General features: G+C 44.4%; 2 protein-coding genes across 2 annotated transcripts in view; one reads left to right on the forward strand and one right to left on the reverse strand.

The window, feature by feature from the left end:
- The window catches only part of COL5A2 (collagen type V alpha 2 chain), a 140,779-nt gene extending 138,456 nt beyond the window's left edge, over window positions 1-2,323 (forward strand). The window contains exons 51-52 of the mRNA XM_048483707.1: window positions 353-592; window positions 2,174-2,323. Of these exons, the coding sequence (XP_048339664.1) occupies window positions 353-592; window positions 2,174-2,320 (387 nt within the window). The 3' untranslated portion in view covers window positions 2,321-2,323. The remainder of the gene's footprint in view (window positions 1-352; window positions 593-2,173) is intronic.
- An 11,026-nt stretch (window positions 2,324-13,349) lies between these two features.
- The window catches only part of COL3A1 (collagen type III alpha 1 chain), a 109,460-nt gene continuing 105,012 nt past the window's right edge, over window positions 13,350-17,797 (reverse strand). The window contains exons 47-49 of the mRNA XM_048483708.1: window positions 16,221-16,408; window positions 15,823-16,065; window positions 13,350-14,527 (exon numbers count right to left, since the gene is read on the reverse strand). Coding sequence (XP_048339665.1) covers window positions 14,381-14,527; window positions 15,823-16,065; window positions 16,221-16,408 — 578 coding nt within the window. The 3' untranslated portion in view covers window positions 13,350-14,380. The remainder of the gene's footprint in view (window positions 14,528-15,822; window positions 16,066-16,220; window positions 16,409-17,797) is intronic.

Consider the following 17,797-nt stretch of genomic DNA (forward strand, 5'->3'; position numbering starts at 1 on the left):
TTTTAGAACAATTTCAAGGAATTGCAGAGAACCCTGAGGGGATTTAATACAATGTAATCCTAGATGTAATAAAGGCTTGAGCCTAGGACAGTGGTGGCGAACCTTTGGCACTCCAGATGTTATGGACTACAATTCCCATCAGCCCCTGCCAGCAAGGCCAATTGGCCTAGGAGTATAGCTGGCCTAGGGGCCTAGGGGTATAGCCACTGGCCTAGCTACCTATTCAGGCTCCTCCTGCCCCATAATGGCTGCTGGACTGAAAACGTCCTGCCTGTAGCTCATCCATCTCACCTGTGGAGAAAGAGCACAGCAACCAAGACTTGTAAATTAATACTTCTTTCTACTATTGCAGTTTGTCTATGGTGATAGTCAGTCACCCAACACTGCAGTCACCCAAATGACATTCCTGCGTCTATTGTCCAAAGAAGCCTCTCAGAATATCACCTACCATTGCAAGAACAGTGTAGGCTACATGGATGATCAAGCCAAGAATCTGAAGAAGGCCGTCGTTCTGAAAGGGGCTAATGACCTTGAGATCAAAGCAGAAGGAAACAGCCGCTTTAGATACACAGTCCTTCACGACAGTTGCAATGTAAGTGTTTTTCACTGTTGCCTTTGCAGATCTGAATGTATAGAGAATATTTCCATCTCTAGATCTCTGGAAAGAAAACATGGAACTTTGTTTTTATATATGACAGAAGCAAGCACACTATAAGCGCAGAAATGGAAAACTCTTGGTATTCCTACAATTGTGGGTGAAGTTATTAAAGTGGGGAGAGATGGCCAAATTAACTCTGCTACTCAAAGAAAAGAACTTAATTAAATTTATCGGCAATTGGAAACCCTCGAGAGAGTTTTTAGACCAAACAGAACACAAAATAAATCGATGACTAGCTGCATCGAAGGTTAAGGACTGTTAAAGCAAGAAGCAATACAGAAAAGTGAGACTTGTTAAATCAAGAATGACTCTACATATTTAATTTTATTTCGATGCTTAGTGACCTAGTGCTGAAAAATTGTTTTTAAGGATTTCAGGGTCAATATTTGGGATCCATAAAAACCGGGAGTTTTTATGGAACAAGTCCTTTATAATTTGGCGAAATGTTGTCTCTGGTTGTGCTTTGAATTTTGCAAAAGATTTTGAAGCACAAAAAAATGTGTTATTAAAAAAGATCTGCTTGTTCTAGATTTATGGCAGAGTAGGGAGCAGGAACCACAAGCTTGCTGTTGCAATTAGTGTTAAGGGGGCCTGGGGTTCTTATCTGTGATGCCAAATCCGGACCAAAAAATCACGTGACTCACGTGTGCTGCACAGTGGCTTGTATATATATTACAAATGTAATTTACAGTGTATAACCATACATAAAATGCAATTGCCATTAACAAATCTTTACTTTCATTACAGATATCTCCGATGGGAGAACTTCAGGAACACCGATGCATCTAAACATCCTCCTTCAATGTCTCCTTTCATATGTCTTCTACTTCAAGTCGGTGACTGAATAATTGTCTTTGAGTTCATGAATTATTTTCTTCCAGGTGTAAACACAATCACCACTTTCATGAATGGATACAATATTCAGTCACCGACTTGACGTATAAGACGTATGAAAGGAGACAACAGATAAAGTCATAAGCCTTGATTGAGGTGAATGTGTTGATAACATTGAAGGAGGATGTTTAGCTGCATCGGTGTTACTGAAGTTCTCCCATTGGATATCTTTTGCCTGGGGCCTGCTTTCAGCTTGGACACTCTGCTATCCACCCATACAAACAAGGAAACTGGCATTTTGCAGCACATAGCATAAGAAACTATATGAAATCCAATATTTCATAAGGCAGGATATACAGGGCAGGGTTAAACCCTGGTATCCTTCTTGGTTCATGGATTTGATATGACAAAGTTTATTGATTGTGGCCAAAGGCCATTACAATCTGCCATATAAAACCAATTTATAAGCGATAATCTTAAAACAGTCTGATCCCAAAATATTAGTCATTAAATACATGAAATGTCCTCATCAAATACAGCTTTAAGTTGAATTTTCTTGGCTCCTAAGGCAAAGGAAATATGATGCTGTATAGGAAACAAGTGAATTGTCATGGTATGTAGAGAATTTGATGAGTAACCTTGAATTCTTGTCTCTCTCTTGTTTCTCTCCCCCTCCCCCAGAAACCCAACGGAAACGTGGGCCAAACAGTTTTTGAGTACAAAACGCAGAACGTGGCACGCCTACCCATCATTGATATTGCCCCAGTGGACGTTGGAAGTGCAGACCAAGAGTTTGGAATAGAGATTGGGCCGGTTTGTTTTGTGTAAAAAGGGGGAAAAAAGAAAAGAAAAAGAAAAGGGACATAGACAAACAACAACAACAAAAGGAAAACATCGTACCAATTCGAAAGCTTCAGAAATCAGCAGCAACAAAACGCGAGCACTTAAGACGGAGTTAAGTTAATCCTGAGACTCTTGAAGTAGTGGCTGACGACAGATCAGCATTGTACATAACAGGTGTTTTTTCCTCATTCCCCGGCCTTCTTCAGAATATTTATTTTATTTTTTTGCACGCCTTCAGTCTAATTGTCCCAAATCAACATTGTAACGAGATAATATAATTTTACAAGGACAAATGGCCCCCCTTTGACGTAAAACCCACTAACACATCATTCCCACTTACCAAGAATAATGATGATTGGTTCTTTTCATTCTGGGTTTTCATTGTGTCTCAACTTCTGTGGGTGTGATTTGTTCCAAGTGTTCTAAGCAGATGGATATATGGAAGAGTTTCCAGTGTTTAATCATAACGCTTGCTACAAAGCCCGGCTCACGGCTGCACCAGGGACGCAGCCCAGAAGATGGCATCCATTGGTACGAGAATTCTGCAATCAGGGGACTGGTTGGGTAATTCAGATCTAGCCGTCGCCGACCCTTAGCTTTGCTGAGTCACTGTGCTGAAGGGAGTAGCCAAGCATGCCTCAAAAATGTATTCTCTTAAAAGGTACGGGAATCTTCTCTAGGGAACTTGGTCATGCCTTGGTCCTCAGCCCCAATACTACCATCCAAAGCACAATCTACAGCTTTCTAAGCCCACTGGAGACATAACTCTGCTTAGGGTGACATTGCCAGTTACTTCTGGGCGTTTCCCTGCTCACCACGACCCCCCCCCATGTCGCGCGCTGCTCTCAGCACGCGTCATTTCTGGCGCGTGCCCAGGCGTCCCCACGACTCATCCAAAGGCTGTGTTTACAAGAGCGCCAGAAATGATGTGCGCTGAGGGGGCGCAACAGTGGCAGCGTCGGGGCGGCTGCGTTGTCGCTGCCCCTGTCGTGGGGAGTGCCAGGGGACCCCGCACTACTTGAGGAGAGTAGCGCGGGGCTTAAGGTAAGTGGGGAGAGGCCCTCTGTTGCTTCTTGCTAGCAGAATATAGCTTCCTTTGTCACGTTCTCCCAAACACACCACACTTTCTTCACACATCAAATTCACCTTCCTTACTATCCCATGTTTCTCCCTGGTCTGTTTTCCAGCCTGTTTTGTAAGCCACTTGGCTTCCTTCACTGCTTTGAGGTTGCCGGCCTCTGCAAGTCAACCTTCCATTCTCCACTTGTTAACCCAGAGCTGAAAAATTCCTGGAGATATGAGGTTGGAACTAGGGGTGGGGAAGGGCTTCATTTTTGTAAGGCCACAAGAACCCACATGGCAAAGTTGCCATTTCTACAAGGGAACTGGTGTCTGCCATCTGGAGATCAATTGCAATTCCAACAGATATCCAGGCCCTACTTGAAGGCTGGTAATTTAACTTGCCTCCTTTGGCACTTCCTGTTCTCTTGTGTGAGCTCCCTGCCCACCGTGGCTTTTCTTTCTTCTTCATTATTGGGCTGCAAACTTCTTGGAGCAGGAGCATTTTTTCTTGGGCACTCAGAAGCACATTGTTAGTAACGTAGGCTGACCAGACGTCCCGCTTTTGGCGGGACAGTCCCGCCTTAAAACAATTTGTCCTGCGTCCCACGGGTTTTTTCAAGAGTCCCGATTTTTGGAAGGCTGCCACCCGCCTACCCGCCCATCCCGGTTTACAAAGGTGACCATCTGGTCACCTTATAGTAATGGGAATTTGAAAGAGTGACAGATTAGCCTTTCCAGTTACATCCTTCGAATTGAATGGAAGTCATTCAACTCCAAAGGGTGTAACTCTGCTTAGGATTTCACTGTGAGTCTACTACTGACTCCTGTGCTTCATCCACCCCTTCTTTAAGTTATCTGCACTTAAGTGTTGCTACCTCTTATGAGCCTTTTCCCGCTTGCCTTCCCATTCTGCTAAAACGCAGCAGCGCCGACCTGGCTCCCCTCCACCACCCCCAGGGCGGCGTCAGGCCGCCTCCAAAAACCTCCCTCATGGAGGGAGGTTTTTGGAAAACAGCGCATTCCCGGCGGCGCCGTGCGAACGGCACCGCCGGGAACACGCTGTTTTCCCCGTCCCTCTCCCACTCACCTCGTCGCCTTCGTCGCTCTACTGGACTGCTAAGACCCTTCCTCGCTGTCCTCCAACCTGCTGTCCTCTGACCCCTGTCCTCCGACCTCACCGGGGGCCGCTCGCACGCTCCTGTGCGAATGGCCCCCACTCCTCCACCGGCAGAATTCCTACTGGTGCGGAAAGGGCCCTAGCCACAATACGTGAATGCATTCAGTTGATGCCAGACTGTCTTCTGCTCCATGTAGCTAATCCCCCACAAAGTGTTTACATGTAGAAAGCCCAGTCATGGTGCGGATTGAAGCATATAGTGTTCATGTGCTTTGTGGCCCTAATTCTGCCATTTTAATTGGATTTGGACACGAGTTACTCTAATTTAAGTCTCATTCAGTAGTAACAAAGTTTTGCTCGGGGGCGGAGGCTGCTGGTCTAATGACTATCTTCCTTATCCTGAGCATAAATATGATGGAAACGAGGAAGATTTTACTGGATTGGGGTCACTCAAAACTCCTGACTCGCTTCAGCAAAATCAGGATCCCCCTGCTGCCTTGAATATGTGGTTCCAGTTTTGGTTTTTTTTGTCATTCCCCCCCCCCCCCCACATATTATTCCCAACCGAGTATTCGCATAAAGATTTGAGACTCCCCCGTTGCTGAGATCAACATTGACTCAAGAACCAGTCATGCATTGCCAGATGTTCCAACTTACTGGCCTTGGTTTGTCAGGGCGAACAAAGGGTTCCCCATTCCTTTAGGCATGAGCTACCTCATCTCTGGAAGCTGGGATGCATTGAAGAATCTAGTGTTTGTTCTAGAAACAAAAAAAAAGGTGCTATGCTTCTGTTATAATTCCAAGATTGGAGATAGGCAGGGCAATATAATATTAAAAAATGAAATAAACTGTAAAAATATAGAGAAATGAAAGCATTGGTGCTATAGTGGTTTCTGTAAAATCCTGAGAAAATAAAGACGGTTGCCACCAACTTCTTTGTGATAGAGTTTAGATATTAAGTTACTGGTGTTTGGGAAAAAAATGTTATACACTGCATTTTTTTTCTTATTAAGATTATGCCATATACAGATTGCTGTGTACATCAGCATTTCTTCTTTCCATAGAGCATGTGGATACAAACCTATTTCTATGGTCTGTTTCTTTGTCAAAAAAAATTGTTCTCTCCTGTTTTTTTTTAAAATTTGTTTCTTTTAAAAATAAACAGAAAAAAAAGAAATAAAAGCCATATGCATAGCTTTATTCATGTATCTTTGCAAAGCATTTAATTAAATATAAGTTTCTTATTGAGCAGTGGCTTCCTTTTGTGTGGAGTCATTCAAATTATATTTGGCCATTTCTGGAGAGGGGAAATAGGATTGTTTTGTGTGTGTGAATGTGTGAGTGAGAGGTAGAGAAACTTGAGCACAAAGTAGCAAGTTGTTATACATTAAACTAGCGGGGCCCGGCCATGCGTTGCTGTGGCTTATTGTGGTGAAATGGGAAAGGAGCAGTAGCAGCAAATCAATTGCAGAGGCCAGCAGTACGTGTTCATGCAAACACGCAGCCTGATATTGTGCGATGTCAATGATGTGTGTGCCCGCATTCCTTGGGGGGTGGGATGGAAAGGCACTCCTCCCACACATCTAGGCTGGCTGGTCATGATCCTTTACCTGGGAATAAGTTTGGTTGGTGGCAATGGGTGTCGCTTCTGAGGAAACCCTCTGAGGGGTGCAACGCAGCCATTCAAAGTATGATCTCGGTTGCTGTACCAAGCTTACTCCTGAGTAATGCATGCCTGGTTTCTTAACTGTAACCGCAGTATTCGGGGAATCTAGGGTGCCTGGCCCCTCCCTCCCATTCCTTACATGCTGCCCCTCACTCTCTTCCCTCCCTCACTTCTCTTCCCTTGCATGCCACCCCCCTCCCTCCCTTCCCTTTCCCTCCGCTAGGGTGGGTGGGTCATATCAAGATGCTGGGCCCCCTGCCTCCCCTCCCTTGCATGCCACCCCTCACTCTGTCCCCTCTCTCACTTCTCTTCCCTTGCATGCCTCCCCCTCTGTCCCTTTCCAATCCCTCCCTCTCTTCCCTTGCATGCCGCCCCTCCCTCTCCCTCCCTTCCCTCTCCCTCTCCCTCGTGTGTATGTGTGTGTATGTGTTTCACTTCCACTCGAGTTATTGCCTATGCACTGTTTTCACTGCTCATATCTGGCCATCTGAGTGAACGTTCTAAGCAGCACGAACAATCTAAGGGTGACAGTTACACACAGGCAGCTGCATGTCCTTCACCAGGGAGCGCCAGGAAAAAGGCGTTTTACCTGGGCCAGGTGTGAAATTTCAGGTATGTGAACATCTAAAAACACTCTCGCCTGGCTGACTATAGTGGCTGGGAATTTTCAGAGGAATTGGCCCAGCAGTTACTGAGGTATACTGTCATCAACAAAAACACTGGTAGCTTTTTATATATATGGATTATAAATTGGGGGGGGGGGTTCAAATTGTTTGTTTTTATGACAATGCATACAAATACCAAAAGCGCACGAGCCAAATATTTGCCAACGTATGCAGAGGATTTGACAATTCTGGCTTTGGAATTCAAGATTTTTCACTGAGCTGAATAAAATATTCAGACAAAATCAGTAGTGTGTCAGTTTAAATTACACAGAAATTGCCTTAGAGAATTCGAAGAAGACTCTCGAACTAGTGAAGCTGTGGGAGAAAGTTTCAACCCAAGCTGCCATTTCACCAAAAGCATTTTGTTCATTTCCATGTGTAGGTAAAATAACTTCTCTATGACCACCTACCATTAAATTATGTGAATAGTTGCAAGTTTATGTTGAATATTTGAATCTCCATGATAACTATTCTTAAGGTACTACTTCAAGTAGGTCACCTGCCATCAAGGCATTTCCATTGTAGCCCCCCCACTTGGTAGAATAGGGTCCATGAGGAGGAGATGCAGAGGTGGGATCCAGCCAGTTCTCACCAGTTCCCGAGAGTAGGTTACTAATTATTTGTGTGTGCCGAGAGGGGGTTACTAATTGGGTCTGCTTTTCCGTTAGAAATTCCATTAGGTCCAAAAATCATCAAGTCCTGTTGTTTCCTATGTGGCTGGTTAGCGAAGGAAGAAAACGGGTTAAATTCTCCCTGTTGGGCTGTTTTAAAAACATGTTTTAGAAATACGGTAAAGTTCCTTGTTTGAGGAAAGTATCCTTCTTTTGATTTCTAGAAACAAAATTAAGTATTTGAAAGTATTAAGTATTTAACAGGCAGTCAATTAGAGGAGAAGTAGTTGTTTCTGTTGGCAGCAGACAATAGGACTTGCTATAATGAGTTTAAATTATGGACAGAAAGATACCAGCTGGAAATTAGGAACTTTTTTTCTATAGTAAGGCTCATTCCGCACATGCAGAATAATGCACTTTCAAGCTGCTTTCAATGCTCTTTGAAGCTGTGCAGAATAGCAAAATCCACTTACAAACAGTTGTGAAAGTGGTTTGAAAACGCATTATTCTGCATGTGCGGAAGGGGCCTAAGACTTTTTTTACAGTAACAGAGAAATTATGAATGCCCCACCCCCAGAATGCCCGCCCATGCCCCCATCATGCCCCGCCCAGCCCCATTGGCGCTACGCCACTGTTTGAATCCCACCACCATGTCCCTAGTGTGGTATGCCCCTGCTCCCGCCCATGTGCCCTATTCTTAGTTGTCCCATTGAAACCATTGGAAGAGGACAAAGATCATCCTCTGCGAGAGGGTAGTGGACCAAACAAGTAATACCAAAGTATTACTTGTCAGGATATTGAAAATTGCAAGGTGGTCATATGCTGGTCTAGAATGACTGGAATGTAACAGTCAGCAGAATTGTAAAGGTCGGAGCCTCTCTGTCTGGGTCTGCAGTGATTGGCATGTAACAGTCAGCAGAAGTGAAAAGGTCACAGGCCAGGATGATTAGATCATCTAGCTAATGATTTGCTGGACAAAACTATATAAGAAGACTGCATACCCAATTCAGTACCTCTCCTTCACCTTCAGGTTCGGGCTCAGATTGTTGTCAGAGTAGAGAGTGGATAGTTATTGTTATTTTTGTTCCTTTGAGAAACAAGAGATAAAGTATTCCTGTTGGAACTAAATCTACTGTCTGAGTGTTTCTTTTTCTTATACTGCAAGCAGTTACCTCCTGTTCTAGCAAGGGTGAGTTGGCACCTAGTCCTTCCGCTGTGCACTAGGCCAACATTACTCCCCCCTGCCCCCACCATTATAGCTGACGGTTATGTACACTTTAGGTATCAGAGGAGCATTTTATGTTCCAGTCAAATGACTTATTGGCACCAGTGTCTGCAAGCCCTTGGTCTGAGATCGTGTGTGTAGACACTGCTGTGCTGAAGAAGTGTTGTAGGGATACAGGTTTATTCTTAACATAGCCAAGTTTATACAGGCCAGACCTTCCAGCATATAGATATGGTGCTTTGGGCCACAGACTGACCCCTTATAGGGCTATAAGAGAAGAAGAAAAGAGATTTGGATTGATACCCCACCTTGCTCTCTTGTAAGGAGATTCAAGGTGGCTTACAAACCCCTTTCCATTCCTCTCCCCACAAACTCCCCATTCCTCTCTTGTGAGGTAGGTGGGGCTGAGAGAGTTCAGAGAGAACTGTGACTAGCCCAAGGCCACCCAGCAGTATTGTAGGAACAGGAAAACAGATCTGGTTCACTAGATAAGACTCCACTGCTCATGTGAAGGAGTAATCAGACCCAGTTCTTCAGACTGGAATCCACCGCTGTTAACCACTACACCACGGTGGCTCTCAAAATGTCTGCATGATATGAAATATCTCTCCTGGGGGAGGAGGGGGGGCATCATACCAGCAACAGAATGTTTTTTCAAAGGTAAGGATGTAGCCTTCCCCTAAAATCCCTCCTCTTTAGCTTAAGAGTGTTTTTTCTTGATATTTTTAACCTTCCTTCAAAAAGCTCAAGGGTTTCCCCTCCTCCATTTAGCCTTTCAACAATTCTGAGGGAGTGAAGTCAGAGCCTGGGGCCAGAGTTAGGGTTGCCAGAGGATTCTCTCACAGGCCATTTCCCCACTTTTAAAATGACGTTGGTTTCGTCTGGTCCAGGACCTTTTTAGCATGAGGGTTGTGTTCCCTGGGCTTCCCCACTGCCCTGCACTCTGCGTGGGGTCATCAAAAGGTGCAGTTTTTGTGCAATACGTACTGGCAAATGCCAGCAGCCATGTGTGAGTGTGTAGCGGAATGTCAAGACCAAACTGAAAAAGAAACAGGCCAAGCATGCAGAAAGGCCTGTCAGCAAGATTAAACCACTGAAAGGGTTAATCCAGTCAGTACCTCTGGAAGCCTCATGGACATGTCTTTGATTACCACACCCTGCCAAGGTTGCTGCAATACAAAAGATCTAGGAAATACCCTGCCACAAGGTTTGCATCTCCCTGCCTTTAGCAACCACCTCCTTTACAATTGCTCCTTCCCTGACCACTCATGCCTCAGCCAAATCTGCATACCACACCTGGACAGAGACTCTTAAAAGAAACTCTACCCAAGCCATTAAGGCTACCCCTGATTCAATCTCAAGACAATTGGTCCTACTGTCCTGATATTTAGAAATCAATAGATAAGCTGTTAATCAGCTCAACCCTGCAATCCTAGCATGGAAATCCAGAAATTTCAGAAAGAGAGCTCCTTGCTCCCACCCCAGACTATGCTATGGGGTATAAAAGTACAGCACACCCCAAGCTCAGCACTCTTTACTAGTCTGAACCTCCCCTCGCTAGCCTACCTCTTGCTGCCAAGCTCAGTTATTCCCCACTGCCATTTTAGAATGTTCTTACTGGTCGATTCCGCATTTGCGTTATCGACCTAAGTTCGAGCTGCATTCAACCTAAGTGCTCCGCTCAACTACTGGGATCAACATGGTCGAACCTATTTTACTCGTGTAAAAGAGATTCCACCTAAACATTAGGAAGAACTTTCTGACTGTCAGGGCTGTTCAACAGTGGAATTCACTGCCTTGGAGAGTGGTGGAGTCTCCTTTAGAGGTTTTTAAACATAGGCTGGATGAACATATGTCGGAAGTGCTTTGATTGTGTGTTCCTGAATGGCAGGGGGCTGGACTTGATGGCCCTGGTGGACTCTTCCAACTCTATGATTCTAAAATAATCTCACAGACAGATGAAAAACATTGCAAAAAGAACTGCAAAGTGAAAAATGTTGAGATAGCATAACATACTGGTGACTCTAGTTGTCTCTAGAAAGTCATCCAGGAAGACTTATTACAACTATGGAGGCTGGAGCCTGCTTCTCCCTTATACCTGTCTAACTTTCTAACTACTGCACACACTGCCTTTCAAATAATTTGTCCCCATTCTTACCCCAAATGACATCACTGTTTCCATAGCTGTGTTTGTTCTCTCTTCCATTCCATTTCCCGGTTTCTTCTCCCTTCCCCCTGCCGAAATATAGACAGGACTCTCAGGCTCATTCCGCACATGCAGAATAATGCACTTTCAAACTGTTTTCAGTGCTCTTTGAAGCTGTGTGGAATAGCAAAATCCACTTGCAAACAGTTGTGAAGGTGGTTTGAAAACGCATTATTTTGCATGTGCGGAAGGGGCCTCAGCCTCTCTTGTCATATTGCTGTTTGAAATGTTGGCTGTGTTGGTGCTGTAAATTTTAATTAATAATACTAATGAACATCTGTGCAGACTCGGTTCATTGACCTGTCTAGCTCGGCATTGCCCCCCCTCTGACTGATAGAAGATCTACCAGATCTTACATGAAACTCCACATCTATTTAATACCCTTTTAACTGGAGACACCAGAGACTGAGTAGGCAAAACATGTCCTCCGTCACTTAGCCGTGGGGCTTCCCTGTAAGTATTCCAGGCAGCAATTGTTTTGGGATTGTTGTCCTTAGTCATGATGTCTGAGGTCTGTGGTGGAAAGGACTATCAAGCTGCAGTAGGGTTTTTAAAGTCAGAGATGAAATAGGTGGAATCTCAAGGTGCAGGAAAAGAGGTTCCACCTAAACATTAGGAAGAACTTTCTGTCAGGGCTGTTCGACAGTGGAATTCACTGCCTCGGAGAGTGGTGGAGTCTGCTTTTTTGGAAGTTTTTAAACAGAATCTGGATGGTTCTGATTGGTTTTCTGGGCTGTGCGGCCGTGGTCTGGTGGATCTTGTTCCTAACGTTTCGCCTGCATCTGTGGCTGGCATCTTCAGAGGTGTATCACAGAGGGAAGTCTGTTACCCACTGAAGATGCCTCAGAAGATGCCAGCCACGGACACAGGCGAAACGTTAGGAACAAGATCCACCACAGCACGGCCACACAGCCCAGAAAACCCACCAGAACCAGTTGAATCTGGCCATGAAAGCCTTCAACAATACATAGAAGCTGGATGAATATATGTCAGGAGTGCTTTGACTGTGTGTTCCTGCATAGCAGGGGCTTGGACTTGATGGCCTTTGTGGTCTCTTCCAACTCTATGATTCTGCAAACAGTTGGTTGTTGTGAATTTTCCGGGATGTGCGGCCATGGTCTGGTAGATCTTGTTTCTAAACTGTTGTTCCTGTGAACAGTTGTTTGTCAGTGCCCTGCCTCTGTGTAGTGACCCTGGAGTTCCTTGGTGGTCTCCCCATCCAAGTACTGACCAGGGCTGACCCTGATTAGCTTCTGAGATCTGATGAGATCAGGCTAGCCTAAACCATCCAGGTCAGGGCTGTTCACCTGGGTGCCTCTCAGTTTGTTGAAGACAGAGCAGTGCCCGGGTATTGGAAGAACAAGAGAAGAAGAAGAGTTTGGATTTATATCCCCCCCTTTCTCTCCTGCAGGAGACTCAAAGAGGCTTACAATCTCCTTGCCCTTCCCCCCTCACAACAAACACCCTGTGAGGTGGGTGGGGCTGAGAGAGCTCCGAGAAGCTGTGACTAGCCCAAGGTCACCCAGCTGGCATGTGTGGGAGTGTACAGGCCAATCTGAATTCCCCAGATAAGCCTCCACAGCTCAGGTGGCAGAGCTGGGAATCAAACCCTGTTCCTCCAGATTAGATACACGAGCTCTTAACCTCCTACGCCACTTCTGCTCCTGAGAAGAGTTGGTTTTTATACCTCATTATTCTCTACCTTTAAAGAAACTCAACATGGTTTTCAATCACCTTCCCTTCCCCATGACAGACCCCCTTGTGAGTAGGTAGGTCTGAGAGAGTTCAGAGAGAACTGTGATTAGCCCAGCCACCAAGCAAGCTTCATGTATAGGAGTGGGGAAACAAACCCGATTCACCAGATTAAAGTCCATGGTTCATGGGGAGAAGTGGGGAATTAAATCCAGTTCTCCAAATTAGAGTCTACCACTCTTAACCACTACACCATGCTGGCTATCAGGGTTATTTCAGAAAGACAAAGAAGGTGGGAAACAAAGAGGAATCTTAAAACTCCTTAAAACTGAAGTGTACTCTGACATAAGCTTCCTTAAAACTGAAGTGTACTCTGACATAAGCTTCCTTAAAACTGAAGTGTACTCTGACATAAGCTTCCTTAAAACTGAAGTATACTCTGATATAAGCTTCCTTAAAACTGAAATGTACTCTGACATAAGCTTCCAAAGACTACAGCCCACTTCTTTAGATGCCATGAGCTGATTTTTTACTGTGCAGCTTTTTATATTGAAAAGAAAACCCCAGAAATTTATTCCAGCATAAGCTTGGAAGGATGAGGGTTCATTTCTTCACCTTTAATAGCTACTTACTGGCTAGGCCTTATAAAACTTCCTTGGTGGCCTCAAATCTAAGTAGGGTCAACCCTGCTTAATTTCCAAGGTCTAATGAGATTGGGCTAACCTGGGCCATCCTGCTGACTTGTAAGGCATATTCAGGACTATCAGGAGTTTTATTACCATATTTTATTATGTGTCTGTCTCTGTAAGGGAAAGACCAACAACCATATAAAAGCTTACAAAGATGGTTCACCACCAACGCTATAAAATGTGTTAATGTGACAGAAAGAAGCGCATGATTCTGCATCTTTATTGACTTTTACAGAGTGAAGGAAGAAAAGTCCTCAGAGATGGCCCACCCATTGTAAGACTTTTGACAAGAGACATGTACAATCGTTGTCCATCCTCCATGTTTTAAACGCGAGCCAAGAAACCTGGCTTCCAGATTTAAAAATGGAAAAAAAGAAAATCACACAGCTAGCACCATCACATTTAAATCTTTTTACATTTCCCGAAATTTTAGTGGTCTTGACCAGCAATGACAGGAAAGTATAGGAGCACCCTTAAAAATTCAATGCAGTCCAGAAATAAAATTATATTAGTCTGTTGACACCACGGCATTCGCTTCTTCTGATGCCCTCTGCTCTTTTGACCCTAATCGGTACAGAAATAGCCGGATGTATTCATTGGTTCCAGCTTGCTTTTCTTGGGCTTTCTTGGTGTGGATCTTCAAACTCATCCCAGTTTCTGTCCATGTTGAGGTAGTTGAAACAGGGAATCCTCTCCAGCTTTACGAACTGCATCTGATAGCGCAAGGTAAACATGGATGCTAGAATCCGTCAGTGCTTGATTGGTGGGTAAGCCATCCTATGACATGACACAGCTAGTGTTGTACTGAGTGTTGAAGTTGTAACGTAGCACCATGAAGTTTTGTTTGTATGTATGAAGGTGGAATTCGGGCGAAAGAAAATAGAGCAAATGACTTCTCTTTTTTTTTTGGCTGTACTTTGTGTGGGAGCAAAGTAGGAAAATGTTAACCCTTTTTGTCAATTTATCTTTTTCACCTCTCCTCCAGAATTTTGGTAAATAAATAACTGGGATACAGTTGATTTGGTTCTACTAGTTGACACGGTTAAAACGAGAAGAGCAAAAATGGAGCGTGAATTGGTTTGCTGGGGTTCACAATGAGCATTATTCTTGGCTTATAAGAAGCAAACTGGGCCAATGTCCACACCGAATTCCTGATTGGGAGCGCCAATATCGAAGGGTGCAATATCTACCACGGGCAATCTCATTGTCTTGCGTGTTCGGTACTCAAAAACTGTTCTGCCCCATTCACCAGTATGTTTCTGCGAAATGTGAAAAGAAGAAATCACGTTAAGAATATTCCTTTAGTTCTTTTCAAAAATAGACTTGCTTCAAAAGCAGCGTGACAGGAAGTTTGATGTAACTTCCCTTCATACTTCTGCAAATGCATTTCCTGTGGGGAAATGTTTGTTCTTCAGTTGTGGAGACAGAGGTGCACACAGGACCTGGAAGCTAGTGGGGACAGAAATATCCCATATTGCTTCATCTCTCAACATGTCTGAAGTAGCTCTACAGCCGGCAAAGCAACATCCAACATTTAAGTTGTGCTTCTTTGACAACTTCATCCAGCTGCTTGCCCTTGGCATCTAAACCAGGGTAGCTTCCCTTGTGGCTACATTTAGATTTTGAGAACAGACAAGGGAATGCTACAACAAAATGGCTGCCATGGCGACAGTATGTACAGGTGTCTGTCTCCTCTCTATGCCACAGCAACTCCACTGCCCTGAATACGGTGCAAGTAGCCACTGCTCTCCAGAAACTCCAGAGAGGAAGCAAAGTTTTTTTGCATTGGTCTCTATTTCCTAACCTTAACAAAACCCTAAAGGTGAGACAGTTGTGGAGGAGGGGAAGCATCCTGTGCGAAAAACATAAAAGAAAAATAAGGCCTTGCCCACCTAAGGGAAGGTCTAAGCATAGAGTCCTGGTGATTCCTACAACTACCTGGAAGTGACAATGTGTAGCACTGGGAATTTCCAGAAACTCTGTAGTAAAACCAGAAGTTCTTACCATAAATGTTTCTGGCGATTTCTAAATCCACACTGGGGGATTCCTAAATCTACACTTATGTAAGAGCTCTGTTGTACGTTTGACAAGAACTCGCTTGTGAGAAGCTGGACTAAAAGTGATAAGAGGTGTAGCCTCTTGGGCGAATTTGCCCTCTTCTGACTGCTACTGTCAGAAACAAGGATTGCTCTCTGGAAAGTCCAGAGGCTTAAACTGAGGTCGTTTCCCCACTTACCTGCTGCTGCGCGCTACGGCACTCGCCACTACAGGGACGGCGACAACGCAGCTGCCCCTACGTTGCTGCTGTCGCGCCCCCTCAGCGCGCGTCATTCCTGGCGCTCCTCGAAACCGCACCTTTTGATGACCCCGCGGTCGTGGGGAAGCCTGGGAGCGCGCCAGAAATGACGTGCGCTGGGAGTAGCGCGCAGCAACCTTCGGTCGAGGTAAGTGGGGAAACGACCTAAATGTTGAGATTTTGTAACAGTGACGTGTATTGAGTCACTCTTAAAAATAAATAAGTAAATGGGAGCAGAGTTGAAGTTTACAGACTTACAGTGCAACCATCTTCCAGCACAGTGTATGTGAATTTGCTGTTTCCTTCTGCCTTGATTTCACTTTCAGTAGAGCTCATGAACTTCAGGGCCCTTTTCACGTTCATGCTGGCCGCATCCATGTAAGCAATGCTGTTCTTGCAGTGGTAGGTGATGTTCTGTGAGGCTCGACTGGAAAGGATTCTCAGGAACGCCAGCTGGACATCTGCAACTTCTTCTGGGAGATCGGGGTCACCATAGTTGAACTGCAGAAGGGACACAAAAGGGAGGAACACTGTTTAACAACCACTTTGTGTCATTCGGCCATGAGACTGAGGAATTTAATCAAGCAGAAATGAGCTTTGCTTTCAAGCCACTCAGATACACTCTTCAGTCAAAGTAATCATGGCTATCGTCTCACCTGGAAGCCACCATTCATGGACTCTCCAAACCAAACATGCTTCTTTTCTGGTCCCGGGCTTGTCCACCAGTTCTTCTGTGGAATACGGCCGGGATTGGCATTGATGCAGGTCTCACCAGTGTCCATATTGCAATACACTTTAATAGCATCCAATTTACAACCTTGGTTTGGATCGACCCAATATTCTCCTGTAGAGACACAGCAGTAAGATGGTGTAGATTATTTAGTCTTCAGAGTGTTGCAAACAAGCAAAGAAATAAACAAAAAGCATGTTTCTAAGTCAGCACAGCAGTGTGGAAATATTGGCCCTTTCTGCATAAACCTTATAAAACGTTTTGAGGCAGGAAATTAAACATTTCCAACATGGAGTTCCTCATGGTCCCCCTTTGGTTTTGTAAATGTTTCATTTCCAGCCTCAAAACATTTTTAATGAATTCCTTTTCAAAACAATTTATTTAGGCTGAAATGTTTTCAAAACGGCTTCACTTTTGTGTAATCACTTTAAGACGTTTTCCATGCCTGTCTGCCTTCCCTGAACTTCCTTCTCGGTGCCATTTTCTGAGCTTATTACCCATTCCCCCTTTTTTTCAATCATTTCTGTGAGTTTTATCATAGGGGGGGGGGGCGTAATCTTCGAGGCATTGATTATACAAAGGTATGGAGAATTCCAGCACAAAGCTACGGAGCCTTGAAGAATCAATTCATCAACAAACTCAAAGGGGAAAACAAACTCAAAGGGGAAAACACATAATGGCGGCTGTCAATCATTTCAAGAGGGTTCGTGCGGACATATACTGTAGTAAAGGGTGGGAGGCTGAAGATGTTTTCCAAACATTTTGGGAGATTTGTGTGGAAAAGGCCATTCTAAACCTCAGGAAATTATTCTATGCCAGGAATAGGCAACCTTTTGACACAACTGCAAAAAATACACAGTTTTTACTGGGACGATGTTTGTGTTGTAGACAAGAATGAGATTGTGATGAAGGTGATACTTTGTCAGGATGAAACAGTAGTGCTGACTCATTGTCTTCTACTGTGCTGCCACCAGTAGTAGCAGTGACCCCCAATCCTCTCAGTTGTTCAGGCCTTTTGCGCTGAGCAAAAAAATCTGATGTATATTTGTTCAGCTTCTCTGTTTTGCAAAACTGCTGAGCTACCTCAAACCCCTGTTTGTCACACTTTTTGTGAAGATGGCTTTAACTAGATTCTTCTCCCTCCTCCTTTTGCCTTTGTTTAGAATGTGGCCTAGAGAGGCACTTTGGGTTACACAGCTAATGTCATTCTGGGAGTTTCTGGTACCAGATACAAATAAGCGATGAGATCAAGTCACAAGGAGTTTTGTAGCGAATGGTATGATCCACAAACCATTGCACGTTGGGCTATTGTAATTGTTCACAACCTTGAGAGAAATCCATATCAAGAGAGAGAGGTTTATCTGTCACTTTAAAGCTTTAGAAATTGATAATGGCAAACTTGAAGCAAAAAATAGGAAGAATATAAAGGCCTGACTGCTATCTTCACCCAAAGAATGTTCAGGAAGGTATATAGTGCTGAGGGAAAGTATTAAACACAAAATG

The sequence above is a fragment of the Sphaerodactylus townsendi genome, linkage group LG02, assembly GCF_021028975.2.
Source record: "Sphaerodactylus townsendi isolate TG3544 linkage group LG02, MPM_Stown_v2.3, whole genome shotgun sequence".
Lineage (NCBI taxonomy): Eukaryota > Metazoa > Chordata > Lepidosauria > Squamata > Sphaerodactylidae > Sphaerodactylus > Sphaerodactylus townsendi.